The sequence below is a fragment of the Martes martes genome (assembly GCF_963455335.1).
Source record: "Martes martes genome assembly, chromosome: 10".
In the NCBI taxonomy this organism is placed as follows: Eukaryota; Metazoa; Chordata; class Mammalia; order Carnivora; family Mustelidae; genus Martes; species Martes martes.
The window spans coordinates 57,064,902-57,078,413 of record NC_137898.1 but is presented as its reverse complement, the minus strand read 5'-3'; the positions used below and the strand labels follow the sequence as shown (position 1 = coordinate 57,078,413).

General features: G+C 40.2%; 2 protein-coding genes across 2 annotated transcripts; both read right to left on the bottom strand.

Annotated features, from left to right (window-relative positions):
- Window positions 1-202: 202 nt before the first annotated feature.
- Window positions 203-1,197, bottom strand: LOC308350152 (olfactory receptor 51E2; the record flags this gene model as incomplete). Its single annotated transcript, XM_080815155.1, has 1 exon — window positions 203-1,197. Exon 1 carries the CDS (start codon window positions 1,172-1,174, stop codon window positions 203-205), a length of 972 nt encoding a protein of 323 aa, XP_080671281.1. The 5' UTR covers window positions 1,175-1,197.
- Window positions 1,198-8,372: 7,175 nt separating this feature from the next.
- LOC308350077 (olfactory receptor OR51C1) lies at window positions 8,373-9,317 on the bottom strand (the record flags this gene model as incomplete). Its single annotated transcript, XM_080815078.1, has 1 exon — window positions 8,373-9,317. One exon carries the CDS (start codon window positions 9,315-9,317, stop codon window positions 8,373-8,375), a length of 945 nt encoding a protein of 314 aa, XP_080671204.1.
- Between the last annotated feature and the right edge of the window lie 4,195 nt (window positions 9,318-13,512).

Sequence of the window (13,512 nt, the reverse complement as noted above, 5' to 3'; positions counted from 1 at the left end):
GGTACAGTAACACTATCAATAACATTTTGACGTAAGGAAAGAAATCATTGTAGCCTCCAAACTTTCACCGCAAGCAGAGGCAGAATTTGGAGGCCACAGCAGAGAAAATCATTGATATGCTTATAGGTAACTAGAATTAAGCTAGCTTTAGGAAATCCTTCTGTCAAGCCATTGAAGATAAGGGAAAGTGGAGTGGTAATGATCACCTTCTTCCCACAGCCTGAGGGTCCTTGTCACGGTTGATCTTGAACATAGCTAGCACACGAGTTCTGATCTGTTTGGTCTTGGCACCGTAGATGATGGGATTGATCACAGGAGGCAGGAGTAGGTAAACATCACCCATGAGAACATGCACAATGGGATCAAGGCTGTTTCCAAAACGGTGTACCACTGAGAGGCCAATGAGAGGAACATAGAAAGCTAATACCACACTGATGTGTGACACACAGGTTCCAAAAGCCTTGGCCCGCTCTGACTTGGAAGGCAGTTGTAGAACTGTTCGTATAATCAGAAAATAGGACAAGGAGATGAACAGAACATCCACGCCCATAACCAACAGTATGGCAGTAAGACCATAGATCACATTGGGCAACGTGTCTGCATAGGCCAACTTCATCATATCCTGGTGGACACAATAGGAGTGAGAGAGCACATTGGAGTGGCAGAAGGCCAGCCGCTTGATGAGCAGAGGCAGTGGGATAAAGAAGAGGGATCCACGGACAACAGCCACCATGCCAATCTGGGCTGTTACTGTATTGTTGAGCACTGCGGCGTGGCGCAGTGGGTGGCAGATGGCTATATAACGGTCAAAGGCCATGGCCAGCAGGATAGTGGACTCAATAGCTGAGAGAGCATGAATAAAAAACATCTGGGTAATGCAGGCATCAAAAGTAATCTCCCGGGAATCAAACCAGAAGAGGGCGAGGATCTTGGGCATGGTGGATGTTGACAAGGCCAGGTCAATTGCTGCCAGCATGCAGAGAAAGAGGTACATGGGAGCATGTAGGCTGCGCTCTGTCCTTACGATGAAGACCACGATGCAGTTTCCAAACACTGCCACGACATACATTGAAAGCAGGGGAAAGCCGATCCAAAAATGGGCTTCTTCTAATCCTGGGATACCAATAAGTACAAAGGTGGTATGTGTGAAGTTGCAGGAACTCATAGCTGGCATCAAGAAGGGGCGCTGGAGAGGGTGAGGTCACCCTGGCAACCTGCTAGCCTGCTAGGACATGGAGCACAATCAGAGGCCAACCCTGGAAACCTGGAAACTGAATGCACCTTAGCTCTCCCTTTCCTACTCTTCCCTCTCACTCTTCCAAGCCCTTTAGGCTCTTTCATAAGCTCTGAAGCCCTCGTCCAAGGGGAAAATGATAGCTCAAACTCATTTATCAATTGCTCCTCTCCAGGTTCATTTACATTAAAATTTTTTTAGAGATATTTATTTACTTGTTTATTTGAGAGAGAGAGAAAGAGAGAGCACAAGTGGAAGGAGGAGGAGAGGGAGAGGGATAAGCAGACTCTGTGCTGAGTGTGGAACCCAATGTGGAGTCTGATCCCAGGACCCCAAGATCATTACCTGAGCTGAAACCAAGAGTGGAATGCCCAACTGACTGAGGCACTCAGGCATCTCCCATTTACATTTTAAAAAATGGAATCTAGGGAGAACAATGTTTATCCCAAAATGTATCCTTTCCAAATTCTTTTGGACTCCTCCTGGCCCACACCTTCACTACATGGATATTGGGTGGTCCTTTTCTCAGACAGGTGTTAACAGGTACCCTATTGAGAACCCTTTCCAGGTATGTTCTTTTTTTTTCTTTCCCTCAATTATTCATTCATTTTATAAGCATCTACTTATATGACCTACTATGTACAAGGCTATTTGCTAGATGCTCATGATACAGAGATGAAAGACACATCTTTTGCTCTTCAGATGCCCTGCCTATGGTGGAAGATAGACAAGTAACCCAATTATTAGAGTTTGGAGTGAGTGTTAGCCTAAGGTGTGCATTTAATGCATAGGATGGGGAGAGGCATGATCAGAGGAGACTTCCTGACAAAGATAATCCTTTGATCAGTCTTCAAACATGAGTAGGAATTAGACAGCAAAGGGAATAATGGGTATATGAAGCCAGTGGGGAGAGGGATTTTTTTTCTTCAAATTTTCAGGATTCTGGGTTCCCAGGTATAAGGTCAGCAAGGGGAAAAAGAAACACAAAAATGACAATTTTTAAAAGATGAGAAAAAAACCTAAGGAAAAAAAAAAGCAAGTCTGGAAACTCCTTTGGGGTCATCAAATGAAAGGGAGTAGCTCTCTCCAGTGACTTATCTGGAGATGAAGGTGCTGGTAGGGTATGTGGCCTCCAGCAGAACTTAGCTGCCTGGACTGGTCCCTTGTGAAGGCTCTTCTCTCTGCTCGGGGCTGATGTGTTTCTCCACACCTGAAAGCGACCTCCAGGTCACACTCTTGCCCTAGGGAGAACTTGGGTTGAGTCTTGATACTCCTAGAGCTTTGTGTTTCCTGGAATTTCTGCCAACAAGCTATTCATGGTAGGGTAAGTTTTTTGTTTTTGGAAGCCCAGCACTGCTCTGCCCCTGCCCTGCCACCAAACACATAGGCTTTGACCTCATCAAACATTTTCCCTGCTAGGCTCCTTAGGTACCCTCTTCTTTAGAGCTAATTGTCTCTAAAGAGCCAGGGCTTGCCTTCAGGAAGAAAGACCTCTGAATCTTGGGAATAAACTCTATAGGTATCTTCATCAATGGTAGTAGGGTAAACCTGTTTCTCTTCCCAGGATTCTTCATCACTCCTAATCTGGGTCTTTACTGCAACTGGGAGATGCTCTTTAGGGGAGAGGGTTTGGAGAACAGCAGTCTTAAAATATAGTGTGATAAAATAGGAACTAAAAGGTTTAACTTGGATTATCCCCATCATGGATAAGCAAAGAAGATTCAAATCCAAGATCCAAAGATCACAGAATTCATACCTCTGACCACTATTTGCGCTTCTCCCTATCCTCAGATCTTATGTAAAGATGTAATAGCTACTCTCCTTGACAAATCTGAGATTCCAAATATGGGCCCACACTGCTATCAGAGAATGAGAAGCCTTTGTAATAGGCAGATAATTGTATCCTTAAATGAGATAAAAGCTTATATCTTGTATCCTTGCAACCATCTATGCATCTACCATTGGTAGTTTAGGGAGAGAGATTCAGAAATCTAAACAATTCAGGCTGAAAAGTCTGGGTAATGCTAAGGAAACTTCCCCAGAAGGAGGTCAGCTCACTAGACCTCTGTGGGGCCCAGAATGAAGGAAAAGGCATGGAGGGATTGCAGGGGGAGCACAGTCATGTATTTTCCCTTTCCCTAAGCCTCTTGTCCATGCTACTGTGTGAGTACCTACAGATACACGGGTCTTTTTTGGCCACAGAGTTGGATCCTTTCCTGACTCCTCTTTCTGCAGGGCATCTTTTCTGCTTTTCTAGTAGCAGTCTAAGGCTTTGGGCCATTATATTGTCTCCCCAGTTACCTACCCAGAATACCACATATTTCTCTCCCATATGTCCGGCTCTCTGCCTAAAGTGACCCTTGGTTAGATCCAATTTTAGCTTCTCTTTGAGTCTGGATGTGGCTTCTGCATTCACTATTACTTGCCTTTCTGTTCTGTCTGCTAGTGCTGTGGGATATTTCTTCTCAGCCCATGAAGATGTATTTGGGACACAAGGGTTTCTTCTTCCTGATATGAGACAGCTGTGGGGTCCTCGTAATCTCCTAAGATGGTAGGAGTTTGGCCTTCTCAGTCCTGGGTGAGGGTGCACTCACTTGAAAACCATGCAATCCTAGGAGAGAGCAGGTGGAGCTGGTTTACCCTTTCAAGTGCAGGTCTATTTATAATGCTGCCTACGAGGCCCATGGGAACAGGCTGCGGGAGTATGTACTGAGGTCTCTGGGACTTGGCGGGCAGGGGACAGTATCTCCATATTCACTTGTGTGTCAGTCCCATAGGCTTCCCACTTTTTCTGTCTGGTGTGTGTGTTGTGGGGGGTGATCAAGAAGGGGGCATTGCCACTGCCTCTGCCATCATTCCCACACTTACACATACAGGGATCTTGACAATCTATCCCCATTCTTCCAAATAACTCAAACTCTCCCAGGTAGCAACAGTGGTTAGAGATTTTCCTCATTAACCACTCTCCTAGACATGACAGGCAACAGGGGTGTATAGTTATGTCCCTGGGCTCTAGGAATTCACATCCTCATTAAAAACCAAGATGGATATACAAAACCAGTAATTCCTATAACTCAGGATAAGGGCATGCACTTCAGTTTTTCATTCTCAGCTCTCCTTTTAGTTGATGAAATAGACCTTGAGATAGGGAAGTCACTCTCTTGTACCTGTGTTACAGATAAGAAATGAATGAAATGAAGGCTCTTTGCCTTGGTCGCAGAGTTTTTAGTGATATTGGTCAGAGAACTAGGTATTCTGATTGTTTATTCATCCCCATTTAACAAATATTTATCAGGGGCTTGCAATGTAACAAGGTATGCAATTTTTTAAAACCCACCCTTATAGGTTATATATCCTGATGAGAGGGACACACAGTCCATGGTTAATACGAGAAACTAAATAGTTTCTCCTTATGACTACCTAAGGAGAAAAAAATAAAGGGAAGAAGAGAACAGGTAAATATTGGGATGGGCAGTTGAAATTTTAATTTGAAGTTGGCAGGGAATGCCTCATATAATGGAGACATTTGAGGAGAACCCTGGAGGGAGTAAGAAATATATCCATGAGATCTCTGAGGAAGACCATCCAAAGAAGAAAGACAAAAACTGCAAAGTTTCTGAGAAAGGAGTGTATCTAGGGGTTTATAATAATAAGGAGGGTGGTGTGTCTGGGAAGAGAGAACAAAGGGAAGAAAAATAGATAGAGATAGATAATATGGAATTGGATCGTATAGGGCTTTATGGGACTTTTTACAGGGCAGTTAAAGTTTTCAAGTTGGAGTCTGAATAAATGTAGCTACAACAGCAGCCGTGCATTTACTACTGTCCCAGCTTTCAGGAAAGTCTTCAATTCACTGTGAACATGTCAAATTTGGGTAGAGTGACATTTGCTCTGCAAATCACCCATTCCCAAATGTTCAAACTACCCACTCCCTAGTGAGAAAAGCTTATAAGTTTCCAGGGTCATTGGATAGAGGGGCCATCCATAGGTTAGTGTGTATTTAAGGGGTGGTGAAGTAGAAGAGAAACATCTGTAGAAGTAGTATGAACATCTTGACTGTCTGGTTCTTTAGACTGAAGTTCCTTCTCATTCTGATTTTTAGGACTTTGCATACCCCATCATTTTTCTCTAAGTTTCTTTCTCCCCCCCCCATAAACAAACAAATATCTAGCCTGTAAATCTACATCATCTGAACTTTTTCACTTCTTTCCAATAGTGAATGAATGAACCACAGTCCCTTGTCTTAGAAAGTGGGCACAGAATCTGTGATAAGAAAACAGTTACGAGAGAGTCTGAAAAGGGATGTCCTAAGAAAGAACCACAAGGTACTGCAGAAGCACCTGGAAAAGACACCAGACAGGCTTGAGAAATCAGGGAATGTCTCCAAGAGAGTTACTTCTTTTCTAAGTCAGGAGAAGGGAAATAGTGAGGGTGGTATAGAGGGAGGTAACAGCTTGTGCAAAGGCTTTTGAGTGATCCAAAGCAGTCACAGTTAAGAAATGCAAGTGGTTACTTGTGCCTGGAGCACTGAACAGAGGGCAAACAATGAGGCTTGAGAGACAAATAGAGCCAGCTACTATTAGTAGCTAGTAGTAACAGGGTTACTATTTTTTATTATGTGGCAGACCCTGGTTTGGGGTCTGGAAGACACCATGAATGAACAAAATTCTTATTCTTAAAGACCTTACCTGGTAATGGGGAAACTAGAGAAGAAATAAATAGATATGTAATATTTTGGTGGGGGAAGGGAGTGCCAGGTATTAAAAATTAGATAGGTAAAATTAGAAGCAAGTAATTGCAGACAGGAATCGAGGGAGAGGAGGTAGTTGTTTTTAATGTAGGAAGGTAACACTTAGGCAGAGACATGCATGAAGTGAGGCAGGAAGCCACAAGGGTGTCTGGGGGAAGAACATTCCAAGTAGAGAGGACAGAAAGTGTGAAGTTTGGTGTTGAAACATGTATGGTGATATTAAGGAAATATTTGGAGGTAGTACAGTTATAGTAGAATGAATAAAGGGGAGAGTAGTAGGAGATGAAGTTGAGATGGTAGAGGGGAGTTAAATCATACAGATTCTCATGAACTATTATAATGACTGTGAATTTTTCTTGGGTAAGATAGGGGGCCACAAGACATGTTGAATGGAAGAAGTGGCACGATCTATTTTATGTATTAAAATAATCATTCTAACTACCATGGGGAAAGTAAAGCAAAAGTGGATGAAGGAAGATCTACCAGGAGACTATTATGATGGCTGGGTGCATGGTGGTATTAGTAGAAGTAGTAGAAAGAAGTTAGATTCCAGGTATCAATATCTGGAATATCTGAAAGAAAGAGTCATCGGCATTTGCAGATAGGTTGTCTGACAGGATACCTGTCAGACAGGTATCAGTAATAACTCCAAAAACTCTATCTCAGCCACATGAAAAATAGAGTTTTTAAGTTAGAGAAGACATGGTTGATGTGAACACTAAGATATGTTTTCGGACATGATGAGTCTGAGATGATTATTAAACATTCAAGTAGGAGTACTGATACATAGGATGTGAGACGGGACCATAAATATTAGTTTGGGATTTTCCAACATATAGATGGGATTTGAAGCCATGATGCTGGATGAGATAACCAAAAATGGGAATATGATAAAGAATAAATAGGTCTGAGAACAAAATCCTAGAACGTTCCAACATACAAAGATCATGGAAATGAAGACCAACAATAATGGAGACTGAAAATGTTATTGTCAAGCTTACTGAGAATTTTGACACCATCTGGTTATTAAATAGTACTGTTGTCACTTAATAAATTTCCTGTGGATATCACTGACTAATCCTTCCTTGATGGATCTCATACCCCCTATAGAGCCTATCTTTATGGAGTGATATCAATGCATCATTGAAATATGTACTTTAGGGGCACCTGGGTGGCTCAGTCGGTTAAGCGGCTGCCTTCGGCTGGGGTCATGATCCCAGGGTCCTGGGATCAAGCCCCACATCGGGCTCCCTGCTCAGTGGAGAGCCTGCTTCTCCCTCTCCCTCTGCCTGCTGCTCTGCCTACTTGCTCTCTCTCTCTCTGTCAAGTAAAAAAAAAAAAAAAAAAAAAAAGAAAGAAAAAAGAAAAAAAAAGAAATATATACTTTAAATATTTGAGAATTAATGGCCATTCCTATTTGCTGGATTAAGCCATTATGTGAAGTAAATGCCACAAATTAAACATTTCAAAGAAAATGACACAAATTGAAATTCATTTACAATTCTTAGTCATTTTTGAGTTTCTGCTGGGGCAGAAAGTTGATGGAAGGCAGAGAAAAATTCTGGAATATGTTTACTTAGGAAAGAACATAAAGTAGAAATATATTTGTATTTTTCAGGTTTGAAAATTCTGTTTTGGATTTTTTCTCCATAATTTGGTTGAAAATTTCTAGAAGATAGAGTTGTGAGGTTTTTTGTTTGTTTGTTTGTTTGTTTTGCTTCTTTATGTCCCCTAGTACAAATTACATGGACTCATATATATGTATATATACAAATTATATACATGTATACTTATATATAGTTTATATTATAGGTAGCAACATAGCTAAAGTTAAGAGAGTTGGGGGACCGTGGAGTCAGTTTGCATGTATGTGAAATATGGTTCTGTTGTTTATGAGCTGTTTAAGCAAGAAACTTAACATTTTTGTGCCTCAATTTTCTCATTGATCAAAGAACTAACTACCTTTTAATGTTGTTTCAGATGTGTGTTAATAAATGCAAAAAACACCAAGAACCATGACTAGTCAAAGGAAATAATAAATGTGAGTAAAAATTATTATTGCAGTTAGAAAAATGCTGCCTATTTCTCATAAAGATATGACTTTCTCATAATGTGTCATACCAACTTCTCCAAAGTAGACAAAGTCAGAAAATTCAGTTTGTTGGCAGGATAAACAACAGTTTAGAACAGTGATGGATGGGAGAAATGATAGACTCAAGGCTTCACACTGCTCATTCCTTCTATTCTTATGTCTCTGTCTTCTCATTTGTAAAATAAAGGGTCAACTGAACTGATGTTCTAAATATATTCCAGCTTTAATTTTAAGTTTTTGTTTCATGACCACCAGTTTTGTTTTTAAATTGATAGTGTTAGGCCATCTCTAGAATTCTATGTGTCTTTGGAATAGATAATTTTTATCACAGCTCTGCGTATTTGTTTGGTCTTCACACTGTAGATGATGGGGTTCATTACAGGAGGGATCAGGAGGTAAGTGTTAGCAATCATTGTATGAACATAGGCTGGGGCTCGTTTCCCAAATCTGTGAACAAAGGACAGACTGATCAATGGAAAGTAAAAAATAACAACAGCCCCAATATGGGAGATACATGTGCTGAAGGCTTTCTTCCTTTCTTCTGGGGATGCAATGCTGAGGACGGTCTTAATAATCAAAATGTAAGAAAGGAGAATGAAGATTGAGTCCACACCAACAGTAGAGATCATGGCAGTCAATCCAACTGCATTGTTGATCCTGGTGTCTGTGCATGAGAGCTTCATCACATCAGGGTGGAAGCAGTAGGAGTGGTGGAGCACGTGACTGCGGCAGAAGGACAGTCTTTTAAGAAGTGCAACCATTGGTGTCAGCATTAGTGTCCCTCTGATGACAATTGCCACTCCAATTTGAGCTATTCTGGAATCAGTTAAAATGGTGGCATACCTGAGTGGATTAGAGATGGCCACAAAACGATCAAAGGCCATGGTCAACAGCACTGAGGATTCCATGACAGTGAAGAGTTTAATAAAGAACATCTGTGACAAGCAGGCATTAAAGCTGATCTCCCTGGCATCGAACCAGAATATACCCAACATGGTGACCAGGGTGGATATGGACAGGCCAAGGTCAGTGGTGGACAGCATGGAGAGGAAATAATACATGGGTTTGTGGAGGCTGGGCTGGGTGACAATGGCAAAGAGGATCAGGCTGTTTCCTGAGAGGGCAGTTATGTAGAGAAAGCAGAAGGGAATGGAGATCCAGATGTGAAAGGCTTCCAGCCCGGGAACACCAGTTAGCAGGAAAATGATGGAAGTAGATGTGGTATTCCAGAAGTTTGACATGCTAGATTAAAAACACAGAGTTCCAAGATGAAACTCTGGAACAACAACAATACTGTATTTTTTGTATTAATCCGATTACAAATAATTTTATTCAACCAAAAACTAACCAAAGATGAATACTTATATACTCTGTAAAAATGAATTGCTCATTGAAATTGATAAAGGAATATAAGATTTCAACTGCTGTAGTAAGTGCCATTCTTTTTCTTATATGTACCTCGGTCCATTATTTTTCTCTCCTGGGACACTTTGCTGGTAGCTATGTTCATATTATGCGACCTTTCCTTCCACTTCTCTAGCCAGAGATGTCTGGATGAAGGAAAGTCACTTTACTCAAGACTGGTCAATTATATTTCATCCTTTCTGGATTTTCAAATTGTGATTAAGAGGTAGCAGGTGGGGCGCCTGGGTGGCTCAGTGGGTTAAAGCCTCTGCCTTCAGCTCAGGTCGTGATCCCAGGGTCCTGGGATGGAGCCCCGCATCGGGCTCTCTGCTCAGCGGGGAGCCTGCCTCCTCCTCTCTCTCTGCCTGCCTCTCTGCCTACATGTGATCTCTGTCTGCCAAATAGATAAATAAAATCTTCTAAAAAATAAAAAAAAAATTAAAAAAAAAAAGAGGTAGCAGGTTTTTTTGTCCATATAGTTAGCATCAGAAGAAAGTAGACTGGGACTGTGGAGCACCAATATTATTATCAGCCTCAAGTGTAGAAAGCAGAGAAGCTTATAGACAATTTGGGAAGCCAGAAAATATTGAGAAAGAGATACTTATGATACAAAGTACCACCTATGAAATGCTAATAGATGGCTTAGGCACCAGTGCAGTCATGTGCAGTTGTCTACAGTATCTAACCTTGAAAGTGACACCTGCAGTGTGGCATCTGGTGTCTCATTTGGGGGGTGGAGTTAGAACACACATGCCTACCACCTTAGGGATAGAGGCCTCTCCCCGCACCCCATCTGTGATATAGCATGCTGCCTTGTTCAGGTAGAGTTTTCTCTTGAACTGCCTGAAGACTAGTTGTTCTCCATTTTGTTAAGATATACTTCTCAGGAGATATTTAATAGAATTTTACTGTTTTGCTTTGGAGGGGAAGATATACCTTTACTGTGAATGTTATATTTGGTTTTTCATTCAGTACAGACTTGCATGCTATATAGGTGGGTATGTATGAATTGGAAGGGAAAGTCTTGGGAAAGCAGACATTAGGGCTGTGACTGGAGAGGATTCAGTCAGTAATGTAACTGTTCCTCCGGAGACCTAAGTGTTTTCCAGACCACTCAAGTTCACCCAGATAAAGTACCTCAAGGATTCCCTAAAGAAATCTTAGTTTAAAAATTTGGGAAATTTTTTTTTTAAATTTGGGAAATTTTTAATTGAAATCAATGAAAAATTAGAGGAAAAAGAAGTCCTAGGCTACATGAATTGACCCAATAATTAAACTATAACTTTAGACTTTACAATTTAGAGTCATGAGAGTGTCCTCAGGGAACCAATGAAATTACTGTTAGTAATGTATGATTAAACCTCCTAATGGGAATAAGAGTTGACAGAAAAGAAGCATTCATTAAGAAAGGGAACGTTTTCTTTTTGGCACTGCTTCTGATGAGTGTTTATTGAGTATCATGAATACAACTGACATGCTGCTGAAATGACTTGGATACAGACTTGCTCAACTGGTATGCATTTCAGTTAACTGTGAAAGTCTGAAACTTAACAAGTTTAACAGGTTTGATGTTTAACAAGCTCTCTTAGCACTTTTCATAAATATTTTGATTTTAGAAAACATTTGTAGTAATTGTAGTTTTAAAAAAATACATAATGATCGGAAAGGCAAATTAAACTCTACTTATTAAGTGAATAGTACTTATGATAATTAAAAAAATGGGTTCACCTCTCATGTTCCACAAGTCTTTGACCTGTTTATTTATTATTAATTTCCAGAACCTAGGTCTCAGCTTTTGAGGTTAACAACTTCGTAGGGTCCTTGGGAGCTAGAGTAATTATGAACAAGGGAACAGTTCAATTGTGTGTAAAAGGCTTGGGGTATCTGGAGAAGTCTTCTTAGGAAAATCAGCGCTTGAAAGATTGCTATGTTTTGTGTAAATAGAAATGAAGTATTCCAAGGCTACTAGAACAGCATATGTGAAAGTGTTGAGCCAGAATGAATTCTTAAAGAGGTTAGAATCAAGTGAGGGAGAAAGAATAGTACTGTATAATAACTTCAGCATCTAGTGTACAGTGGTGAATGATAAAAAAGGGTTATGGGATTGCAGAGTGTTTCCACAGGTGTTACTTATGTTTGGCTATCATGGAGATTTTCACAATGCTTATCACTATGGCATGCAATGATTTGTGTAACTTTGTTATAGAGTGCTAGGAAATTTTATAAGAGATCTTTTTTTTTTTTTAAATTACTATCGGAACAAATTATCTTTCATCCTAATTTCTTCCTGGTTCCCTTTATATTATTTTGGTAATTCAGACAATGTGTAATTCATTACACATTTTCATTCTTGTCAGTTTTTTCCCTCCCCATTTTGTTGAGGAATCAGAAGAAAAACACAGTGTGTAGGCTGAACTGATCTGAGCTGAGTCTGGCAGAAGAGAACTCCATCAAATTCCTTCCTTTCCATTGCTCTACAACTGTGTCTTCCTGTACCCTCTCCTTATCCATGCTGGGTGCAGACATAGAAGATTCCTTATTCCTTTTTATAGCCAATAACTCCATCTAAGCTCTTGATCAGCCGTCGTCAAGACTTAGTTCATTTCAGTATCAAACTGGGAGCTCTCTGGGTATTGTGTCAGCCCTAAGGATATGAAGCAAATAAAATGGCAGTGATTTGGTGCCTGAGAAAACCAGAGAGGTTGTTAACGCCTCATCTTTTTAAGGCTGAAAACCTTATCTTTAATTAGAGCCCAGGGACTTCTATGAAAATGAAAACTTACCAGTTTGGAACACCTACTACATGCCAGGCACCCTGCATATAAGAGGAATCAGAGACAAAGAAATACCACTAGCTGTAGAGTGCATCAGGTAAAGTATTTCTAAGTGATAAGATAGAATAGTGTTGAGTGACAGGTTCTGAGTGTGTATATACATGAATGTGTCTGTGTGTGTTAAGAGGAATTAGCTCCAAAACCTCTTAGCTAAGTAGATGAATTAGAACTGTGTAATGTTTTGATGGGTGGATGTGAGTTTATAAGGATGCAAAGCAGGAAAAGGGTGTTCATAGGGTTGACATAGGTAACAACATGAGCAGAAACTGAATGAAATAATAACAGGGTTTGTTGGACAACTACAAGAAAATTAAAATGCTGGAGGCTTAAATATGATGCTGCGTGATGTGGGAGATGAGTGAGAGAAATCAGCAGGCCAGGACATGAGCATCTTCATTCCATGGAAAGGAGAGGGAACTTCAATTTTAGTTGCAGAGCTAGGTATTTCCAAATATTTTATGAATAACTAAACAAATCATTTTTCATTTTTTCTCCCTTAACTCTAACAAAATTCCTTTCCTTCTTTAGTATCATAGATAATACCAGTGGCTCCTTTTCTGGAGCTTCAGTTCTCAAGTTATACCCCAAACCATTAAGGAATCCTCCCTACACATTTATATAGATGTTTTCAACATGACATTAAGTTCAACTATGATAGATTGACCATCTTTCTTAACTGGCTCCTGTGCTTCGCTAGTAAGGGAAATAAGAAACAAACCCTATTTTTCCCTCAATTTCCTGCCTTACCTTTTGTAATGACAAAAAATATTATTTGAAGGACAGTCTGCCTGTGATTATTATTCCTTCACCTTCGTAATAATCTGGGTTCTTTGATGACTCTCGGGAAATTCTCCAACTTGTCACTGATGACTTTCTAAACACAAAATCCAAAAGTTTATCTTCAGATTTGTTTTCCTCTCTCTCATCTCAAATTTTTGCAGTTTTTAGGCCCTTTTCTTTGTCTTTTCTTTAGGTACTTTCTCCTTCATTAGCTTCAGTGATAGTTATTCTGTGTGTGTGTTTTTTTAAATTTCTTTATTGAACAGTATTTTTGTTCTGTCTTTTTGGTTGTGGTGTTCTTTAGCAGTCTTTTTCTTTCAAGAAGCCCCTGTTTTTTTCTTGGTCTCCGGTATACTCTACTTGGGATATCTTGGTTTTTCCCACGGCTTTAAATAGCACTTATATTCAGATGACACGC